Source organism: Nanorana parkeri, unplaced genomic scaffold, assembly GCF_000935625.1.
Source record: "Nanorana parkeri isolate BGI_ZX_2015 unplaced genomic scaffold, ASM93562v1 scaffold946, whole genome shotgun sequence".
NCBI classification, from domain to species: Eukaryota; Metazoa; Chordata; class Amphibia; order Anura; family Dicroglossidae; genus Nanorana; species Nanorana parkeri.
This window is the reverse complement of record NW_017307214.1, coordinates 403,906-423,933: the sequence shown is the minus strand read 5'-3', so window position 1 is coordinate 423,933 and position 20,028 is coordinate 403,906. Positions and strand designations below refer to the sequence as shown.

Below are 20,028 nucleotides of genomic sequence, written 5' to 3'. Positions count from 1 at the left end.
GGGGGTTGACGTCATCTGTTATGCACTCGGCAGCCGGTAGGTGTGCAGCAGCCGTGCTGACGGAGCAGCCGTATCACAGACATCCTGCTGTTCTTGCACAGAGCAGTTATGACCGACACTAGGTGGCAGTAGCGCAGGCACGTAGGTTAACGCAGATCATCCGTGCTCCATTTAACTTGTTCACGGCTTAGGTGCTGAGCACATATTCATGGTGCACGGTGCAGGCAAGGTCTGTTAACCCACCGCGGCCCGTGAATGTCGAACCAAGACCACCAAAATTGCTGCAACTCTACTGGAAGATGGTAAATACTACAGGCTTATGTAGAAGCGCATTGACTGTGTGGAGTCTTTTATTCATTACAGGTATTTACATAGAGCTGACAATTTACGCAGCACTTTACATACCCCTGTTTCCCCGAAGAAAAAAAAGACCTATCCCGAAAATAAGACCTAGTACTATTTTTGGGAATCGCTAAAATATAAGACCTACCCCGAAAATAAGACCTAGTTGCGACCATTCTCAGGGCCGGTGATGGCATGAGGGGGGACCTTGAGGAGCCGCGGGAGAGAAACAGCGGTGCCAACGAAGCCGGCGCTAGAAGAAGCGAGGTGGCAGCGGAGGGAGCAGAGCCGCATAACCCGATGCCTCCTCTATAGCCCCGCCTCCTGTCACTGGCGGAGTGATACCAAATGCACTCCTTCTGTGAGGAATGATAGTGAAAGCGCGCTTCGCTCATTCTGCCCAGCGATTGGTTACCAAATTACTCTTGGAAAGGTACGGAACCCCCTGATTGCTCTGATCACCCTATTCTTAACTTTGCCATTTTGGATGATTTAATTTGGATTTGCGTTAACTTTGGATTGTTGTACACTAAAAAAAAAAAAAAAGATCTACCCCGAAAATAAGACCCAGTGTGTTTTTCTGAGCCCCAAAAAATATAAGACAGTGTTTTATTTTCGGGGAAACACAGTAGTTGCACATTCACATCAGTCCCTATCCTCAAGGAGCTTACAATCTAAGGTCCCCATCTCACACGCATACAGGGCCAACTCAGAGAGGAGCCAATTAACTACCAGCATGTCTTTGGAGTGTGGGAGGAAACTGGAGTACCCGGAGCAAGCACAGGGAGAACATGCAAACTCCATGCAGATAGTGACCTGGCTGGGACTCGAACCGGGGGACCCCCAGTGCTGAAAGGCAATAGCGCTAACCGCTGAGCCACTGTGCTGCCATATCCCTAGCAGCCATTGTACATTGTAGCTGCATCGGTACAAGTCACTATGGTCCATTGGTATCGCTGCTTGTGCAGGTTTATAACATGACCCTCGTTATTCTGCTTAAAGTAGATATTACCCCAATCACTAAAGCCTCACATCATCCTTAACATGTTAATGTATTTTCCAATAACAAATCTGCAGTTTTATTTCCTGGTAACCCTACCATGAAGGTCCATGTTCAGACATTTCTGGTTATAAAGCAGGGGGTCTCAAACCTCCGGCCCTCCAGCTGTGGGGTGAAACTACAAATCCCATGAAGCATCTCTCTCTCTCTCCGGGAGTCATGTCTGTGAGAATCTTGCAAAGCCTCATGGGATTCGTAGTTCCACCACAGCTGGAGGGCCCGGAGTTCGGCCATCCCTGTTATAAAGTGACCACCCTCTGTCCTTGTCTCCCAGTTGTGCTCCTTCATTGTCAGCCAGGTTTCTGATGGAGAGTGGAAGCTGCCACTTCCTCTCAGATTACACAGGCATGGACAGTGGGCCATGCCGGTGTAATCTGAGTGGCAATGGCAGCTTCCAGTCTCCATCAGAAACCTGTCGCCGTAGAGAAACCCACCCTGAACAACGCCATGCAGATAGAAAGTGGTTGCAGGAGATCAGAAGCACTTGGATGTAACAAAGGTTGCATTTCATTGCCTCTCATTGCCTCTCTTTGCCTCTCTTTGCCTCTCATTGCCTCTCTTTGCCTCTCATTGCCTCTCTTTGCCTATCTTTGCCTCTCTTTGCCTCTCATTGCCTCTCTTTGCCTCTCTTTGCCTCTCTTTGCCTCTCACTGCCTCTCATTGCCTCTCTTTGCCTCTCTGGACAGTTCGGTGGTTTAGTGGTTAGCACTGCTGCCTTGTAACACTGAGGTCATTGGTTTGAAACCTAACCACGGCATCCTTTTTTTTTAAATGGAGTTTGCCTATTCTCTGTGGGTTTGCTTTGGTTTCTTCCACAATCTAAAGCTGGCCACACACTTATACATTTCTTTAGTTTATCCTGCAGGCTGAACGGAAGGAACCTAAGAGACTTTTCTATCCTCACTCAACAGCATGGGATGGACGAATGTTTCCTGCTGGCTGTTGTCTACGGAGCCGTGTGGCACACTGGGTGCCAGTGGTTAGAACACCCCAACAGTGATTGCAGCTGACTGGCTGCAGTTACTGTTTGGCTGGCAATCTTCCACACGGCTCCTTCGACAAAGGTAGATCAAATAATTGGGTTTATTGCCGGGCCACACACAGCTCGGATTTCATCAGTACACGACGGAATTCAAGCAGTTAAGACATGCTGGGACATTAATTGGCTCCTGTCCATATGGGTCCCTAGAATATGTGTGAGTTTGGAACCTTTGTTTGTAATAGGGATGCACCATTACCGATACTAGTATCGGTGCCGATGCTGAGTATGTGGGCGAGTACTCGTATGCTGCATATACTTATCTTGATACTAGGTGACGAGGGAGCATGGAGTCAGCTTCCCGGCCAATCAGGAAGCCGGGGCGGTGTGTAATGACTTGCCGCCCGGCTTCCTGGTTGATCAGGAAGCTGGCTATGTAGGACGACAGGCAGCGAGTCATCTTCCTGGCCAATCAGGAAGCCGGGGCTGTGTGTAATGACTTGCCGCCCGGCTTCCTGGTTGGTCAGGAAGCTGGCTATGTAGGAAGAAAGCAGCGAGTCATCTTCCCGGCCTATCAGGAAGCCGGGGTGGTGTGTAATGACTTTCCGCCTGGCTTCCTGGTTGGTCAGGAAGCTGGCTATCTAGGAAGACAGGCAGCAAATCATTACACTCCCCCCCCCGGCCTCCTGATTGGCCAAAAAGCCGGCTCTGTGCTTCCTTTTCACCTGGTGATGAGGGAGCATGGAGCCGACGTCCCGGCTAATCATGAAGCCGGGGGGCGGGTAATGACTCGTCGACCAGCTTCCCAGGTAATCGGGAAGCCGGGCAGCACGTCATTACATGCCGCCCGGCTTCTTCCATAATGGGACTTCCAGTATCGGGGCGTACCAAAAAAAAAAAATATTGGTACTTGTACTCAATGCCGAAAAGCGGTATCAGCGCATCCCCAATTTGTAAGTATTGAAAGTCATTCTTTTAAGAAATGAGACAACTGTTTATGTTATAAAGCGCTCTAGCAAAGCAGAGTGAATGTCTTTCATTTTGGGTATAAATTAGAAAAGAATTATTACAAGTAAAACTAAAATAATCAGCATTAATAATAAGTGTATTTCCATGTCTGCAAATTGTGATAATAATGGAATGGACAACCAAAGGATTTCCATGTGCTGAGTACAGCATTAGACAATGCGATCCGAGCCAAGCATGACCTAAAAAATGTGCTTATAAAAGGGGCGTGGAGACAGATCCGTCTATTATGTTTCTATCAGTTTGATACGGTATCTTTATGGAGTGCTGACATTATGCAGTGCTGTGTGTCACATAAAACGGAACATATATAATGGTGGAGGGTTAGATATACAGCAAATGATGGTAATGCCAGTAGCTGTAGGTTATTGAAGTGTGAAACAGATGATTTTGAAAATGTGAGTTTTTAGGAACTGTTTTAACAGAGAGTGGGGGCGGCCCAAAGAATACGGGGACCATGCACGTAATATCGATATGAGTGAGGAAAACATTAGTAGAGGAACATAGAGAAGTGCATGAGACAGGATGAAAGTAGGACCGAATCTAATGGACGATGATAGAGAGCTGGGGCAGCCAAAAAGAAAACGTGGACTATGCATGTACTAGCGATATGAGCGAGGAGAACATCAGTAAAGGAAATAGAAGTGCATGAGATTGGATAGAAGTAAGAGTGAATCTAATGGACCAGGAAGAAAGTGGGGACAGCCCAAGAGAAGATCTGGAGTCATGTATGTGATAGGGATATGAGCAAGGAGGACATTAGTGGAGGAGCAGAGAAAAGTGCATGAGGTTGGATAGAATTAGGAGTGAGTCTAATGGTCCAGGAAGAAAGGGGGGACAGCACAAGAGAAGATCTGGAGCCATGCATGTGATAGTGGTATGAGCAAGTAGGACATTAGTAGAGGAGCAGAGAAAAGTGCATGCGGTTGGATAGAATTAGGAGTGAGTCTAATGGACCAGGAAGAAGGTGAGGACAGCTCAGGAGAAGATCTGGAGTCATGTATGTGATAGGGATATGAGCCAGGAGGACATTAGTGGAGGAGCAGAGAAAGGTGCATGAGGTTGGATAGAGGTAGAAGTGAGTCTAATGGTCCAGGACATTAGCCGAGGAGTCAAGAGAAGTCCATGAGATTGGATAAAAGTAGGACCGAATCTAATGGACGAGGAAGAGAGCTGGGGTGGCCCAAAAGAAGACATAGACTACGCATGTAATAATGATATGAGCAAGGAGGACATCAGTGGAGGAGCAAAGAGAAGTGCAAGAGATTGGATAGAAGTAGGAGTAGGTCTGATGGATGAGAAGGAGGGTGGGGACAGCCCAAGAGAAGACCTAGAGCTATGCATGTGATAGAGGGTTGTGAGCGAGGGGGACATGAGTGGAGGAGCAGAGAGAAGTGGATGAGGTTGGATATATTGGGGTTTTTTTTTTTGTTAAATTGTCCCCTTGGCCAAAAAACAGCCAAATCCTGGGCTTTGTGGATCAGAATTGTTTGAGCTATTGTAATACACGTTCCCTCTGTGGGTGCCATTGGTCATACAGTTGTATGATTCATATTTTAGAAGACCCTACCTATCTGTGTCAACCACACATTCCTAGTTTTCATTCTGTAATCTCTTCTTCCTTCAAATCTGGAATCCTTCCATCCTTGCATCCCATCCTTAAAGTAGACCCTGACTTGCCCACCTGGATCCCACCATTCAGAATATGTGTCCCCTTTGCCTGTTAAGCTAACCCAGCAGCGATCAACTTACTAGATACAGGAGGCCCCTGATATCTATAGGGGGTTGCACTTAGTATTCAATGTAGTACTAAAGAAGATGGTCAGAGACTACCAACTGGACTGGAGATGGTCAAAGACCAAGGACATAAGACAGGTGTGGTTGAAGGATGGAAATATGCTGCAGGAGACCATTAGAGACTGAGAAAATGTTACATGAGGCTGACAAAGATTATTGCCATTAGAGCACCCTTACAAATCATTGCTCCCACTACTGACTGCTGGTGCCCACCACGGCCGCAAAATGAGTACCATGTGGGTAGGTTGGTCACCATGGGCATGACCTATAGACAGGTACATACAGCACTACTGTCAGGAAACAAGCAAGCAGTAATGTAGTTGTGGTGACATGTACCTTTAACCCATACCCATACCCATACCCATTGTATAGGTTCATGGTGAGGACCACGAGCGGCCGTGTTGCCCACATTGCGTAAGCATGTTCTACCATTGCCACTGACAGGAAGCCAGTCAAGAAACGTGTTAGGAACCACAGGGCGCATTTTTCACCTTACCCCTTCACTCCACATGTTTAATTATACTGCATTGTTATTTGTGTGATGGAGAATGAGGTGGAAACTTAGGAGGCCCTGTGTCAGCCATTTTGTGAAAGCTCCCCTCCACATCCTTGTTCTTTCCACACTCATAAAATGGAGGACATCCCTTTTCTCCAGGGCGCAGTGATGCCGTCTGACCAGAGGGGGAGCTCTTTCTACACTGCACGTTGTCACTATCAGGAAGTCGGTCGAGAGCAATGATTTGCAGCATCTACTTCAAATAACAACCCACCTCTGAGTAGGTTTTTGCTCTTTCATAGCAAAGTTCTCACCAGATCTCTTAAGACTCCCCAGTCCAGGTCCTGACCGCCATGTTTTACAAAATGAAGGTCACTGATTATTCCAGAACTGCAAGCCATTCGAAGTTAGGTTTGGATCTCACTACATTTGCTGCCATAATCTCCAGGCCTCTCATTCTCCATTCATCTCTATCATTTTCTATCATTTGCACATTGATTAGATCTTCCTTTGTGTAGCAGAAGAGAAGGATTTGGGGGGGGAGATTTGTGTGAAGCAGAAAAACACCAGCTTGACGCCGGGGTCAGATTCCAGGTTAGCACTCGGGTGGTTTTATTTATTAAAGGTATTTATATGGCGCTGACAATTTACGCAGCACTTCACATAGTTACACATTCACATCAGTCCCTACCCTCAAGGAGCTTACAATTTTAGGTCCCCATCTCACAGGTATACATAGAGGGCCAACTTAGAGAGGAGGCAATTAACCTCCTAGCATGTCTTTGGAGTGTGGGAGGAAACCCACACAAGCACAGGGAGAACATGCAAACACCTTGCAGATAGTGACCCAGCCGGGATTCGAACCGGGGACCCCTAGTGCTGCAAGGCTTTTGCTGAAGAACATGGATATTCATGCTCTGACCGTCTTTATTCTGCCGCCATTTGAGGACGGCCTATCCTTGCCGCTTATATTGATTTTCTTACAGCCTGGTGAATCCTCTGCGGTGGGTTTTGCTGATTCCACCTCTGTGGCATTGCCCTTTAATTCTTCCAGGCAGATTAAACATCTCCTCAATGGCGTCTTCCAAGCCTTCCATCCGACATGAAATAAACGTATTCTCCTGGAAAGGGAATTAGATCAGACTAACCCTCAATAGAGTTATTTATTATTATATAAGGCCTTCACTTTACACAGTGCCTTACATACTGTGCATCCACATCAGTCCCTGCTATCAGGAAGCGTACAATATAAGGTCCCTACTGTACATTCACATCAGTCCCTGCTATCAGGGAGCGTACAGTATAAGGTCCCTACTGTACAGCCACATCAGTCCCTGCTGTCAGGGAGCATACAGTATAAGGTCCCTACTGTACATTCACATCGGTCCCTGCTATCAGTGAACGTACAATATTAGCAGGGGCGTCCCGAGGCTGGGTGACACCCAGAGCGGTAACCGAGTGTCACCCCGCCGAGATGTCATCGCGCACGCGCGGCAGTCTTCTGATACATGCCGGCGGCCATCTTGGTGATGGATGCCGGCAGAGAGAGGGGGGGGGGCGGTCATACCTTATCCCACCGGGTCCCCTCCTCTCTCCTGATACTGTCAGGCGTTCGGTTCATGACCGAGTGCCCGACTTTTCAGAGGGGGGTGACATCAAAATGACTTACAGTCATTTTGGTGTCACCCCTCCAATGGTGTCACCTGGGTGCGGGCCGCACCCCCCTTGTGACGCCACTGAATATAAGGTCCCTACTGTACATCCACATCAGTCCCTGCTATCAGGGAGCTTACAATATAAGGTCCCTACTGTACATTCACATCAGTCCCTGCTATCAAGGAGCGTACAATATAAGGTCCCGACTGTACATTCACATCAGTCCCTGCTATCAGGGAGCGTACAATATAAGGTCTCTACTGTACATTCACATCAGTCCCTGCTATCAGGGAGCGTACAATATAAGGCCCCTACTGTACATCCACATCAGTCCCTGCTATCAGGGAGCTGACAATATAAGGTCCCTAGTTCACATAATAGGTCTGATTAACCTACCTGCATGTCTGTAGAATGTGGTTGAAACTGGAGTAGCATGCAAGCACATGGAGAGCATTTATACTCCATACAGATACTGTCCTTGGAGTGTAGGACAAAAATCGTGAGAAGCTGAAGGAGGAGTACCACATAAGCACAGAGAGAACTGGCAAACTCCATGCACATAGTGTCCTGGCCAGGGTTCAAACTAAGGACCCTGAAGCTGCAAGGCACAAGTGCCATCCGCTAAGCCCACAGTGAGTCTTAAGGGATGAGGAACAGAATGGGGGCAACCCAAGAGAAGACCTTCAGCCAATTGCCAAACAGGGAGGACATTAGTGGAGGAGCCCAGAGAAGTGCATGAGGTTGGATAGAGGTAGGAGCAGGTCTAATAAACAAGGAAGAGAGTGGGGACAGCCTAAGAGAAGACCTGCAGCCATGCATGTGACAGGGGTATGATCGAAAAGGACTAAAGAGGAGGAGCTGAGTGATGTGCATGAGGTAGGGTAAAGTTAGGGGCAAGTCTTGAGGTTGGATATATCATTTTCTTTAGAATTGCCCCCTTGACAGTGACCAAACTTTGGATACAGGTAGGAGCGGGTCTAATGGACCAGGAAGAGAGTAGGGGCAGCCCAAGAGAAGACCTGGAGCTATGCATGTGATAGGGTTATGAGCGAAAAAGACATTAGTGGAGGGCCATGAGATGTGCATGAGGTAGGGCAAAGTTAGGGGCAAGTCATGAGGTTGGATATATAATTTTCTTTAGAATTGCCCCCTTGACAGTGGCCAAACCTTGGATACAGGTAGGAGCGGGTCTAATGGACCAGGAACAGAGATGGGGCAGCCCAAGAGAAGACCTGGAGCTATGCATGTGATAGGGTTATGAGCGAAAAAGACATTAGTGGAGGGCCATGAGATGTGCATGAGGTAGGGCAAAGTTAGGGGCAAGTCATGAGGTTGGATATATAATTTTCTTTAGAATTGCCCCCTTGACAATGACCAAACCTTGGATACAGGTAGGAGCGGGTCTAATGGACCAGGAAGAGAGTGGGGGAAGCCCAGGAGAAGACCTAGAGCTATGTATGTGATAGGGTTATGAGGGAGAAGGACCTTAGTGGAGAAGTGCAAGAGGTTGGCTGGAAGTAGGAGTGGTTCTAAGGATCAAGGAAGAGAGTGGGGACAGCCGAAGAGAAGACCTGCAACCATACATGTGATGGGTATGATCGAAAAGGACCTTTGTGGAAGCTCCGTGAGATGTGCATGAGGTGGGGTAAAGATAAGGGCGAGTCTTAAGGTTGGAATTAACCCTTTGTTTTCAGAATTGTCACCTTGACAACAGACAAACCTTGAATACAGGTAGGAGTGGGTCTAATTGACCAGGAAGAAAGTAAGGGCACCCCAAGAGAAGACCTGGAGCCATGCATGTGGAAGGGATATGAGCAGGGAGGACATTAGCGGAGGGGCAAAAAGAAGTGCATGAGATTGGATAAAGGTAGGAGCGAATCTAATGGACGAGGAAGAGAGCGGGGGCGGCCCAATAGAAGAAATGAGGTTGGATAGAAGTTAGAGTGGGTCTAATTGACCAGGAAGAGAGTGGAGGCAGCCCAATAGAAGACATGAGTATGGATAGAAGTTATAGTGGGTCTAATGGACCAGTAAGAGAGTGGAGGCAGCCCAGGAGAAGACCAAGAGCTGTGCATTTGATAGGGATATGAGCGAGAAGGACATTAGTGGAGGAGCTTTGAGAAGTGCATGAGGCTGGATAAAGGTAGGGCCAAGTCTAATGGACCAAGAAGTGAGTGGGAGCGGCCCACAAAAGATGTGGACTATGCATTTAATAGCAATATGGGCAAGGAGGACATTAGTGGAGGAGCCAAGAGAAGTGCATGAGGTTGGATAGAGGTAGAGGTAAATCTAATGGTCCAGGACATTAGTGGAGGAGCCAAGAGAAGTGCATAAAGTTGGATAGAGGTAGAGGTGAATCTAATGGTCCAGGACATTAGTGGAGGAGCCAAGAGAAGTGCATGAAGTTGGATAGAAGTAGAGGTGAGTCTAATGGTCCAGGACATTAGTGGAGGAGCCAAGAGAAATGCATGAGATCCCATAAATGTAGGACCGAATCTAATGTACAAGGAATATAGTGGGGGCAGCCCAACAGAAGACGATGACTAAGCATGTAATAGCGATATGAGTGAGGAGGACATTAGTGGAGGAGCAAAGAGAAGTGCATGAGGTTGGATAGAAGTAAGAGGGAGTCTACTGAACCAGGAAGAGAGTGGGGGCTGCCCAAGAGAAGATCTGGAGCCAATCATGTGATAGGGATAGGAGCAAGGAGGCCATTAGTGGAGGAGAGGAGAGAAGTTCATGAGGTTGGATGAAGGTAGGACCGAATCTAATGGATGAGAAAGAAAGTGGGGGGCGGCCCAACAGAAGACGATGACTAAGCATGTAATAGCGATACGAGTGGGGAGGACATTAGTAGAGGAGCAAAGAGAAGTTCATGAGGTTGGATAGAAGTAAGAGTGAGTCCAGGAAGAGAGTGGGGGCAGCCCAAGAGAAGACTTGGAGCCATGCATTTGATAGATATAGTAGCAAGGAGGCCATTAGTGGAGGAGCAGAGAGAAGTTCATGCGGTTGGATATATAATTTTCTTCAGAATCGTCTCCTTGACAACAGCCAAGCTTTGGACCTTTTCGAGCTGTCCGGGGCGTATTAGTCATACAGCTGTGTGATTTACACTTCATGAGGTCCTCCCCAACTAGCTGAGGTTTCTCTGGCCCCCCTGTCAATCACACATTCCTGTTCTGCATTCTGTGATCACTTCTTTGCACTCCCGGGTACCTTCAGATCTGGAAACCCTGGGTTGTGCCAGTTCCCCCATCCACATCCTTTCTCTTCCCTCACTCACATAAAATGGAGGACTTCCTGCTCTCCAGGGTGCAGTGACACCAGCTCACCACAGGGGGAGCTCTTTCTACACTGCTCATTGTCATCATTAGGAACCTGATGCAAAGCAATGATGTGATGGGTGTGAGCGCATGTAGACAGGAAGTGTCTGAAAGAGGCTGGAGGAGATCAGCAGCATTGAGATGGAAAAAGGTGAAAACGGTCATTTAAAAAAATTAATAAAAAGTAAATTGTTTATGGCACACAAAGCAAATAAAATGTCGTCTCTTACCCCATGTGTTACTGATCCTGATTGCCAGTTATTTGTCACCTGCTCGCCATCAGAGGTCACGTTTCCTCTTATTCATTTACTAATTAACCTTAATTCCAGCCCTCCAAAAACTGACCTCCGTCCTCCCCTCAGTCTTCTATCTGACCTCCGTCCTTCCCTTCAGTCTTCTATCTGACCTCCGTCCTTCCCTTCAGTCTTCTATCTGACCTCCGTCCTTCCCTTCAGTCTTCTATCTGACCTCCGTCCTTCCCTTCAGTCTTCTATCTGACCTCCGTCCTTCCCTTCAGTCTTCTATCTGACCTCCGTCCTTCCCTTCAGTCTTCTATCTGACCTCCGTCCTTCCCTTCAGTCTTCTATCTGACCTCCGTCCTTCCCTTCAGTCTTCTATCTGACCTCCGTCCTTCCCTTCAGTCTTCTATCTGACCTCCGTCCTTCCCTTCAGTCTTCTATCTGACCTCCGTCCTTCCCTTCAGTCTTCTATCTGACCTCCGTCCTTCCCTTCAGTCTTCTATCTGACCTCCGTCCTTCCCTTCAGTCTTCTATCTGACCTCCGTCCTTCCCTTCAGTCTTCTATCTGACCTCCGTCCTTCCCTTCAGTCTTCTATCTGACCTCCGTCCTTCCCTTCAGTCTTCTATCTGACCTCCGTCCTTCCCTTCAGTCTTCTATCTGACCTCCGTCCTTCCCTTCAGTCTTCTATCTGACCTCCGTCCTTCCCTTCAGTCTTCTATCTGACCTCCGTCCTTCCCTTCAGTCTTCTATCTGACCTCCGTCCTTCCCTTCAGTCTTCTATCTGACCTCCGTCCTTCCCTTCAGTCTTCTATCTGACCTCCGTCCTTCCCTTCAGTCTTCTATCTGACCTCCGTCCTTCCCTTCAGTCTTCTATCTGACCTCCGTCCTTCCCTTCAGTCTTCTATCTGACCTCCGTCCTTCCCTTCAGTCTTCTATCTGACCTCCGTCCTTCCCTTCAGTCTTCTATCTGACCTCCGTCCTTCCCTTCAGTCTTCTATCTGACCTCCGTCCTTCCCTTCAGTCTTCTATCTGACCTCCGTCCTTCCCTTCAGTCTTCTATCTGACCTCCGTCCTTCCCTTCAGTCTTCTATCTGACCTCCGTCCTTCCCTTCAGTCTTCTATCTGACCTCCGTCCTTCCCTTCAGTCTTCTATCTGACCTCCGTCCTTCCCTTCAGTCTTCTATCTGACCTCCGTCCTTCCCTTCAGTCTTCTATCTGACCTCCGTCCTTCCCTTCAGTCTTCTATCTGACCTCCGTCCTTCCCTTCAGTCTTCTATCTGACCTCCGTCCTTCCCTTCAGTCTTCTATCTGACCTCCGTCCTTCCCTTCAGTCTTCTATCTGACCTCCGTCCTTCCCTTCAGTCTTCTATCTGACCTCCGTCCTTCCCTTCAGTCTTCTATCTGACCTCCGTCCTTCCCTTCAGTCTTCTATCTGACCTCCGTCCTTCCCTTCAGTCTTCTATCTGACCTCCGTCCTTCCCTTCAGTCTTCTATCTGACCTCCGTCCTTCCCTTCAGTCTTCTATCTGACCTCCGTCCTTCCCTTCAGTCTTCTATCTGACCTCCGTCCTTCCCTTCAGTCTTCTATCTGACCTCCGTCCTTCCCTTCAGTCTTCTATCTGACCTCCGTCCTTCCCTTCAGTCTTCTATCTGACCTCCGTCCTTCCCTTCAGTCTTCTATCTGACCTCCGTCCTTCCCTTCAGTCTTCTATCTGACCTCCGTCCTTCCCTTCAGTCTTCTATCTGACCTCCGTCCTTCCCTTCAGTCTTCTATCTGACCTCCGTCCTTCCCTTCAGTCTTCTATCTGACCTCCGTCCTTCCCTTCAGTCTTCTATCTGACCTCCGTCCTTCCCTTCAGTCTTCTATCTGACCTCCGTCCTTCCCTTCAGTCTTCTATCTGACCTCCGTCCTTCCCTTCAGTCTTCTATCTGACCTCCGTCCTTCCCTTCAGTCTTCTATCTGACCTCCGTCCTTCCCTTCAGTCTTCTATCTGACCTCCGTCCTTCCCTTCAGTCTTCTATCTGACCTCCGTCCTTCCCTTCAGTCTTCTATCTGACCTCCGTCCTTCCCTTCAGTCTTCTATCTGACCTCCGTCCTCCCCTTCAGTCTTATATCTGCCCATCCTTCAGACATACAACGATTTCCTTTTCCAGGATGGTATACAGTATCTCCTGCAGTGAATTTTACTGATTCCGCCTCTGTGTCGTGGCCCTTTAATTCTGTGCATTTCAACCATGTTCATGTATCATCAGTCATTGATCCTTCCTCTCATTGCGCTGGAAACAGAACTCCTGGGAGATATGTCTTGTTTATATCGCAGGGCTGAGGTCTATGGTGCCTTGGCCTCATTTCTCTGGAATAAGAAGCGTCTGCAGTTTGAAATGCGATTGGTTGTTGCATTAGATCGTTCAATGAAAGAGATGCTTTGTGTAGTAACCTGGAGCCGGGGCCAAGGGGGAAGGCAGAAGAGGCGGCTGCCATGGGCGCTTCAGCAGGACGGGGACGCAAAAAAAAAAATGGCAAGGCCGCTACTGAAGTCGACCGCAGCTCATGTGGAGGTGCTGCACTTTGGTCTGTGTGACTTACGTGATGAATGACTTTGTCTGCCTCGAGCAACCAATCAGAATTCAGCTCCTGCCAGTCAGACATCTTTAACCCATTGAGAGCTGCCTTGTGATTGGTTGATATGAATCAGGCTCGCTGTCACTCAGATCATTATTTTACCCGACGGATTGGGTTCATTGACTCATTCTTATTTCATTTTTCCCCCCAATATTTTGAAGAATGGAGGGGAACTTCAGTACCGCGATGAGGATCAATCTATAGGCGTAGGCCCGATACAAGAACACCAAGAATGTGGGGGGTTTATCGACCGCTGTTCTGGTTTTAGTTGATCTCTGTTCTGGTTTTAGTTGACCTCTGTTCTGGTTTTAGTTGACCTCTGTCCTGGTTTTAGTTGACCTCTGTTTGGGTTTTAGTTGCCCGCTCTTTGGGTTTTAATTGGCCGCTGTTTGGGTTTTAGTTGACCTCTTTTCTGGTTTTAGTTGACCTCTGTTCTGGTTTTAGTTGTCCTCTGTTCTGGTTTTAGTTGACCTCTGTTTGGGTTTTAGTTGCCCGCTGTTTGGGTTTTAGTTGCCCGCTGTTTGGGTTTTAGTTGACCTCCGTTCTGGTTTTAGTTGACCTCTGTTTGGATTTAGTTGGCCGTAGTTCTGGTTTTAGTTGACCTCTGTTCTGGTTTTAGTTGAACTCTGTTCTGGGTTTAGTTGACCTCTGTTCTGGTTTTAGTTGACCTCTGTTCTGGTTTTAGTTGACCTCTGTTTGGGTTTTAGTTGCCCGCTGTTTGGGTTTTAGTTGCCCGCTCTTTGGGTTTTAATTGGCCGCTGTTTGGGTTTTAGTTGCCCGCTGTACTGGTTTTAGTTGGCCGTTGTTCTGGTTTTAGTTGCCCCCTGTTTGGGTTTTAGTTGATCTCTGTTCTGGTTTTAGTTGTCCTCTGTTCTGGTGTTAGTGTACCTCTGTTTGGGTTTTAGTTGCCCGCTGTTTGGGTTTTAGTTGCCCGCTCTTTGGGTTTTAATTGGCCGCTGTTTGGGTTTTAGTTGCCCGCTGTTTGGGTTTTAGTTGCCCGCTCCTTGGGTTTTAATTGGCCGCTGTTTGGGTTTTAGTTGCCCGCTGTACTGGTTTTAGTTGGCCGTTGTTCTGGTTTTAGTTGCCCGCTGTTTGGGTTTTGGTTGGCCTCTGTTTTGGTTGTAGTTGACCTTTGTTTGAGTTTTAGTTGCCCGCTGTTTGGGTTTTAATTGCCCGCTGTTTGGGTTTTAGTTGCCCGCTCTTTGCGTTTTAATTGACCTCTGTTCTGGTTTTAGTTGACCTCTGTTTGGATTTAGTTGGCCGTAGTTCTGGTTTTAGTTGACCTCTGTTCTGGTTTTAGTTGAACTCTGTTCTGGGTTTAGTTGACCTCTGTTCTGGTTTTAGTTGACCTCTGTTCTGGTTTTAGTTGCCCGCTGTTCTGGTTTTAGTTGAGCTCTGTTCTGGTTTTAGTTTACCTCTGTTCTGGTTTTAGTTGCCCGCTGTTTGGGTTTTAATTGCCCGCTGTTTGAGTTTTAGTTGACCTCTGTTTGGGTTTAGTTGACCTCTGTTTTGGTTGTAGCTGACCATTGTTCTGGATTTAGCTGATTGCTGTTTTGGTTTTAGTTCACCGTTGTTCAGTTTTCGTTAACCTCTGTTCAGGTTTTAGTTAATCTCTGTTCAGATTTTAGTTGACCTCTGTTCGGGTTTTAGTTGACCTCTGTTCTGGTTTTAGTTGACGGTCAGTCTGGTTTTACGCCTCCATTTTGTCTATCTGCATCATGAATTGGCAGAAAAGATGGCACCTCAAAACTTTATCGACACCCACTGTGAGCAACCCAGCCAAGGCCTGCTCCTCCGTTAGTCTCATTTACACCTAGACACGTGCTAGGAACCGCAGGGAGCTTTTTCACCTCGGCTCTTGACTCCGAGCCTTCAATTATGCTGGTCAATTCAAATGCAGTGTTATTTTTACAACCGCCTGCGATGAGGAGGGAACTGGAAAGTGCGAGGCCCGGTGTCAGCCATTTTGTGAATGCTCCCCTCCACATCCTTGGCTGATGAAATGGAGGACGTCCTTCTCTCCAGGGCGCAGTGACAGCGGCTGACCAGAGAGGGAGCTGTTTCTACACTGCTGGTTGTCATTCCAGTGGTCGGAGTGTTTGTGTTTCAGGGATAAGTCACTGCTGACCTGATTTGGATTTGCAGCTTGGAGAACGAAGCACTTACCTTGCTGACACATTGCACACAGGCCTCCATGGATGCGTGCTCAACACAAATGCTCTTCAGACCCATTTTTTTGTCACAGTTAAAGCGCTTCATTTACCATTAAATCTGAGCTTTCCTATCACTAATGACACTTTGCAGTCATCCATTGGTGATGTTCACTAAAACATAAAAAAACACTACAGCTTGTAACAATAGAAATAAGAAATGAAACAAAAGGAGAAAAGCTGATTGCGGGCCCTCCTCACCATCTTGTCTTGATTACTGTTATGTCTTCCTTATATTTAAAGTGCTTTGCATACTGTTGGAGCATTATAAGTCCTGAATAATAATATCTGTGATCTGTCTGTCTGTCTGTCATCATATTATTATACAGGATGTATATAGCTCCAACAGTTTACACATCGCTTTAGAAAAGAGACTTTACAGTTATAATACAATTCAAGACAAGAGGGTTAGGAAGGCCCGTCTTTCTTTCTTTCTTTCTTTCTTTCTTTCTTTCTTTCTTTCTTTCTTTCTTTCTTTCTCTCTCTCTCTCATTCTGTTTATAGTTTGAACCTTAAATTCATACATAAATTATTTTCCCCCACCATCCATCTCTCGCTCTGTCTTTGCATCTCTCCCTCTATATATATATATATATCTCTTTGTATCTCCCTTTCTCTCTCCCTTTCTCTCTCTCTCTATCTCCCTTACTCTGTCTCTCTTTTTTATCTTTCTGTCTTTGTATCTTCCTGTCTCTCTCTTTGTTTATATATTTCTAACTGTATTTATCTCTTTCTCTCTCTCTCGTATCTTTCTCTCTTTCTTTTTATATCTCTCTCTCTCTTTGTTTCTTTATCTCTCGCTGTGTCTTTTTTTCTCTTACTTTGTATCTCTCTCTCTCTCTCTCTCTCTCTCTCTCTGTATCATTCTCACTCTCTCCCCCTGTATTTTTCTCTCACTCTCTCTTTGTGTATCTCTCTCTCTCTCTCTCTCTCTCTCTGTATCTTTGTCTCTCTCTTTGTTTTTGTTATCTCTCTGTATATCTCTCTCTCTCTCTACTCTCTCTTTGTGTATCTCTCCCTCTCTCTCTCTCTCTCTCTCCCTCTCTCTTTGTGTATCTCTCTCTCTCTCCCTCTCTCTTTGTGTATCTCTCTCTCTCTCTCTCCCTCTCTCTTTGTGTATCTCTCTCTTTATCTCTCTCTCCCTCTCTTTGTGTATCTCTCTCTTTATCTCTCTCTCCCTCTCTCTTTTGTGTATCTCTCTCTTTATCTCTCTCTATCTCTCTCTCTATCTTTGTTTCTTTATCTCTCTATCTTTGTTTCTTTATCTCTCTATCTTTGTTTCTTTATCTCTCTGTGTATCTTTTTCTCTCTCTGTATCCTTCTCTCACTCTCTTTGTATCTCTCCGCCTCTCTCTCACTCTCTCTTTGTGTTTCTCTCTCTCTAGATCCGATCTCTAGACACATACAGTATGTGTAGAAGTGTAACATTTATTAGCACCATGTTGGATGTAGATGGTGTCATGTGATGTATTCAGAGTCAATGCGCTCCATTAGTATCTCGTCGGAGGTAATTTCTCAGCGTTGGAAGCGTGGTGCGTTACTACAGAAGGGGAGCTCCAGGCGGCCGGCGGGGTGGCTGCGCAGCCTTCTATGTGAAGGAGAGGGAAGCGGCTCCATCTGATTGTATGATATTATACGTCCCCCTTCCCTGCCACCTATAACCACATTAGAGGTCACAGAGGAGTTTATCACCCGCACAGAACCAGGAGACTCCATACCGTACAATATATTGATTGGAGAGGACGCAGAGCCGTCATCTGCCTATACTAGTTTTGTCTGCAGTGTAAGGATACAAACCCCCCAATGTGCCCAGTACAGTCCTTATGTTTTACAGAATTTGTTTTATTTAACATTCAGGTCAGAGCGATATTCCCACTTGACATGAATCATTTGAGCGCCCATCACTTCCACACTCCATTATTATTGTGGGTACAAAGTTTTTTCTTGGCAACAAAACAATAATTCTAATGATAATAATAATTCTAATAATAATTCTAATGATAATAATAATTCTAATGATAATAATAATTCTAATAATAATATAGCGTGTGACCTCTTAAAGCCGTCCAGATCCCAATGTCTCAGGTTACTAGGAAGCATTGTGGGTGTTATGCATCATTAAAGACTGCCGGTGACCCTCTCTTCCTGTGTAGTTGTGAAATAAAAGCGAAGAATACGAATTTAGAATACTTTACCTTTTGTTCTCTGATTATTGAAACTTTGCTTCCCGGGATTGTATATGTTACAAAATCCAAGGCACATATTGGCTTTCCAGTTACCCGAATTTAAAACCCATACATTGTATCTTGTTCTATGACACAGAATATGTTTCTATCATAATATAATCGTTGGATAATAATCATACAATTATAGAACGTGTCTTAAAGGTTTACTGTCACGTGTTGCTCAAAAAAAAAAAAGAATGATGAAAGTAGACAATACACTGTGAGACTCTGCCATTGATGTGTACCTGCTGTCAACTACTATCAGGCAGCAGCTGGAAGATGGAGAAGAGCAGACATTAGACTGGGTCATGTGGTCCCTCATCCAACACTGCTCATGATTTAAAGTGGAGTCTGCACATATTCATGTCACCATATACAAGGACAGGATCATTGATCAGAGAAGCTCCACATTTTATCATGAAGAAAGTGTTACATTACACGGAAATATATATCTCTCACCCTCCATCCACTTTAGATAAACCTGGAACTGCATCTCTCTTCTTCCGTCCCTATAATTAGCTGCGTTTTGCCTCTCGCAGGTCAGAAACGAATCTTCTCTCATTCTGGAGGATAAGATCCCTGCCATGAAATGTCAAGTGGAAGAACTGAACAAGATCTACAAGCGAGTAGATAAGTTGGAGGTTTGTTATCAGTTTGGATAATAATTCCATTTATTGACGTTCTCCGGTGTTTGTGCGTCGTTTGTAATGTATTCATTTTCAGTTTGTCGGTATTGCTGCAACAGATAGACGGAAATATCAGATCTAAGAGCAGTGGAAAATAGTAACACAACACAACATAACACAACATAATATAACACAACATAACACAACGCAACATAACATAATATAACACTTTGACAACTTTTTCCATAATCGATTGTAATCGATTATTTCGATTAGTTGTTGCAGCCCTAAACATAATATAACATAACATAATATAACACAACATAATATAACATAATATAACATAACGCAACATAACATAATACAACATAATATAACATAACGCAACATAACATAACACGACATTACGCAACATAACACAACACGACATGACGCAACACAACATTACACGACATGACGCAACATAACACAACACGACATGACGCAACATAACACAACACGACATGACCCAACATAACACAACACGACATGACGCAACATAACACGACATGACGCAACATAACACAACACGACATTACACAACACGACATGACGCAACATAACGCAACACGACATGACGAAACATAACACAACACGACGTGATCCAACAAAACACAACACAACATTACACAACACGACATGACGCAACATTACACAACACGACATGACGCAACATAACACAACACGACATGACGCAACATAACGCAACACGACATGACGAAGCATAACACAACACGACATGATGCAACATAACATAAACAAAATAAATATTAGAGTTCCACCTGAACTATTGACAACAATGTATCTTATTTGTGTATCACTCGGCTGTAGATCCTCCAATCATCTCTGACACTGTCCTTCCTTCTGGAGGGGGGCTACGTCTGTTCCCCATGGTGGTCCCTGTGTGTGTTGTAAAGTAGTCACCGCCCCAAGTTCCACCCCCTTGGATGGACTACAATACCAATCAGTAAACTAAACATGAGATTGTAGTCCATCCCGGGAGCGAGCTCGGAGCGGTGACTACTTTACAACACACACAGGGACCTTCCCACCAGCCATGATCTGCCTGCATTGCAAAAATAATCACAGAGACCCGGTTGATGATATCACCGGGTCTAAAATAAGTTATGTAACAAAAATAGAAAGGTTTTTAATCATAATTAGGAGGTTGATGAGGAGGGAGTTGCTTTTATGATAGGTGCCTTATTTTTTTGACTTAATTGTACCAATTTGTATGGTCCCTAGCATTTTAAGGGCCCACTGGCTTTTCAGGATTGGCTTATGATACATCGATGCAAATATTGGGCCTTTGGCCATGTATTCTTTTGTTATTTTGTCCTCTGCCACATTATATTGTATGGGTCTTGCAACTGTGATTTTCATCACC

The 20,028-nt window shown here is 45.9% G+C and overlaps 1 protein-coding gene across 1 annotated transcript in view; it reads left to right on the top strand.

Annotated features, from left to right (window-relative positions):
* BCAS4 (breast carcinoma amplified sequence 4) overlaps positions 1–20,028 on the top strand; it is a 68,969-nt gene that overhangs the window by 9,146 nt on the left and 39,795 nt on the right. Inside the window, exon 4 of the mRNA XM_018566383.1 lies at positions 18,516–18,617. Within this exon, the coding sequence (XP_018421885.1) occupies positions 18,516–18,617 (102 nt within the window). The remainder of the gene's footprint in view (positions 1–18,515; positions 18,618–20,028) is intronic.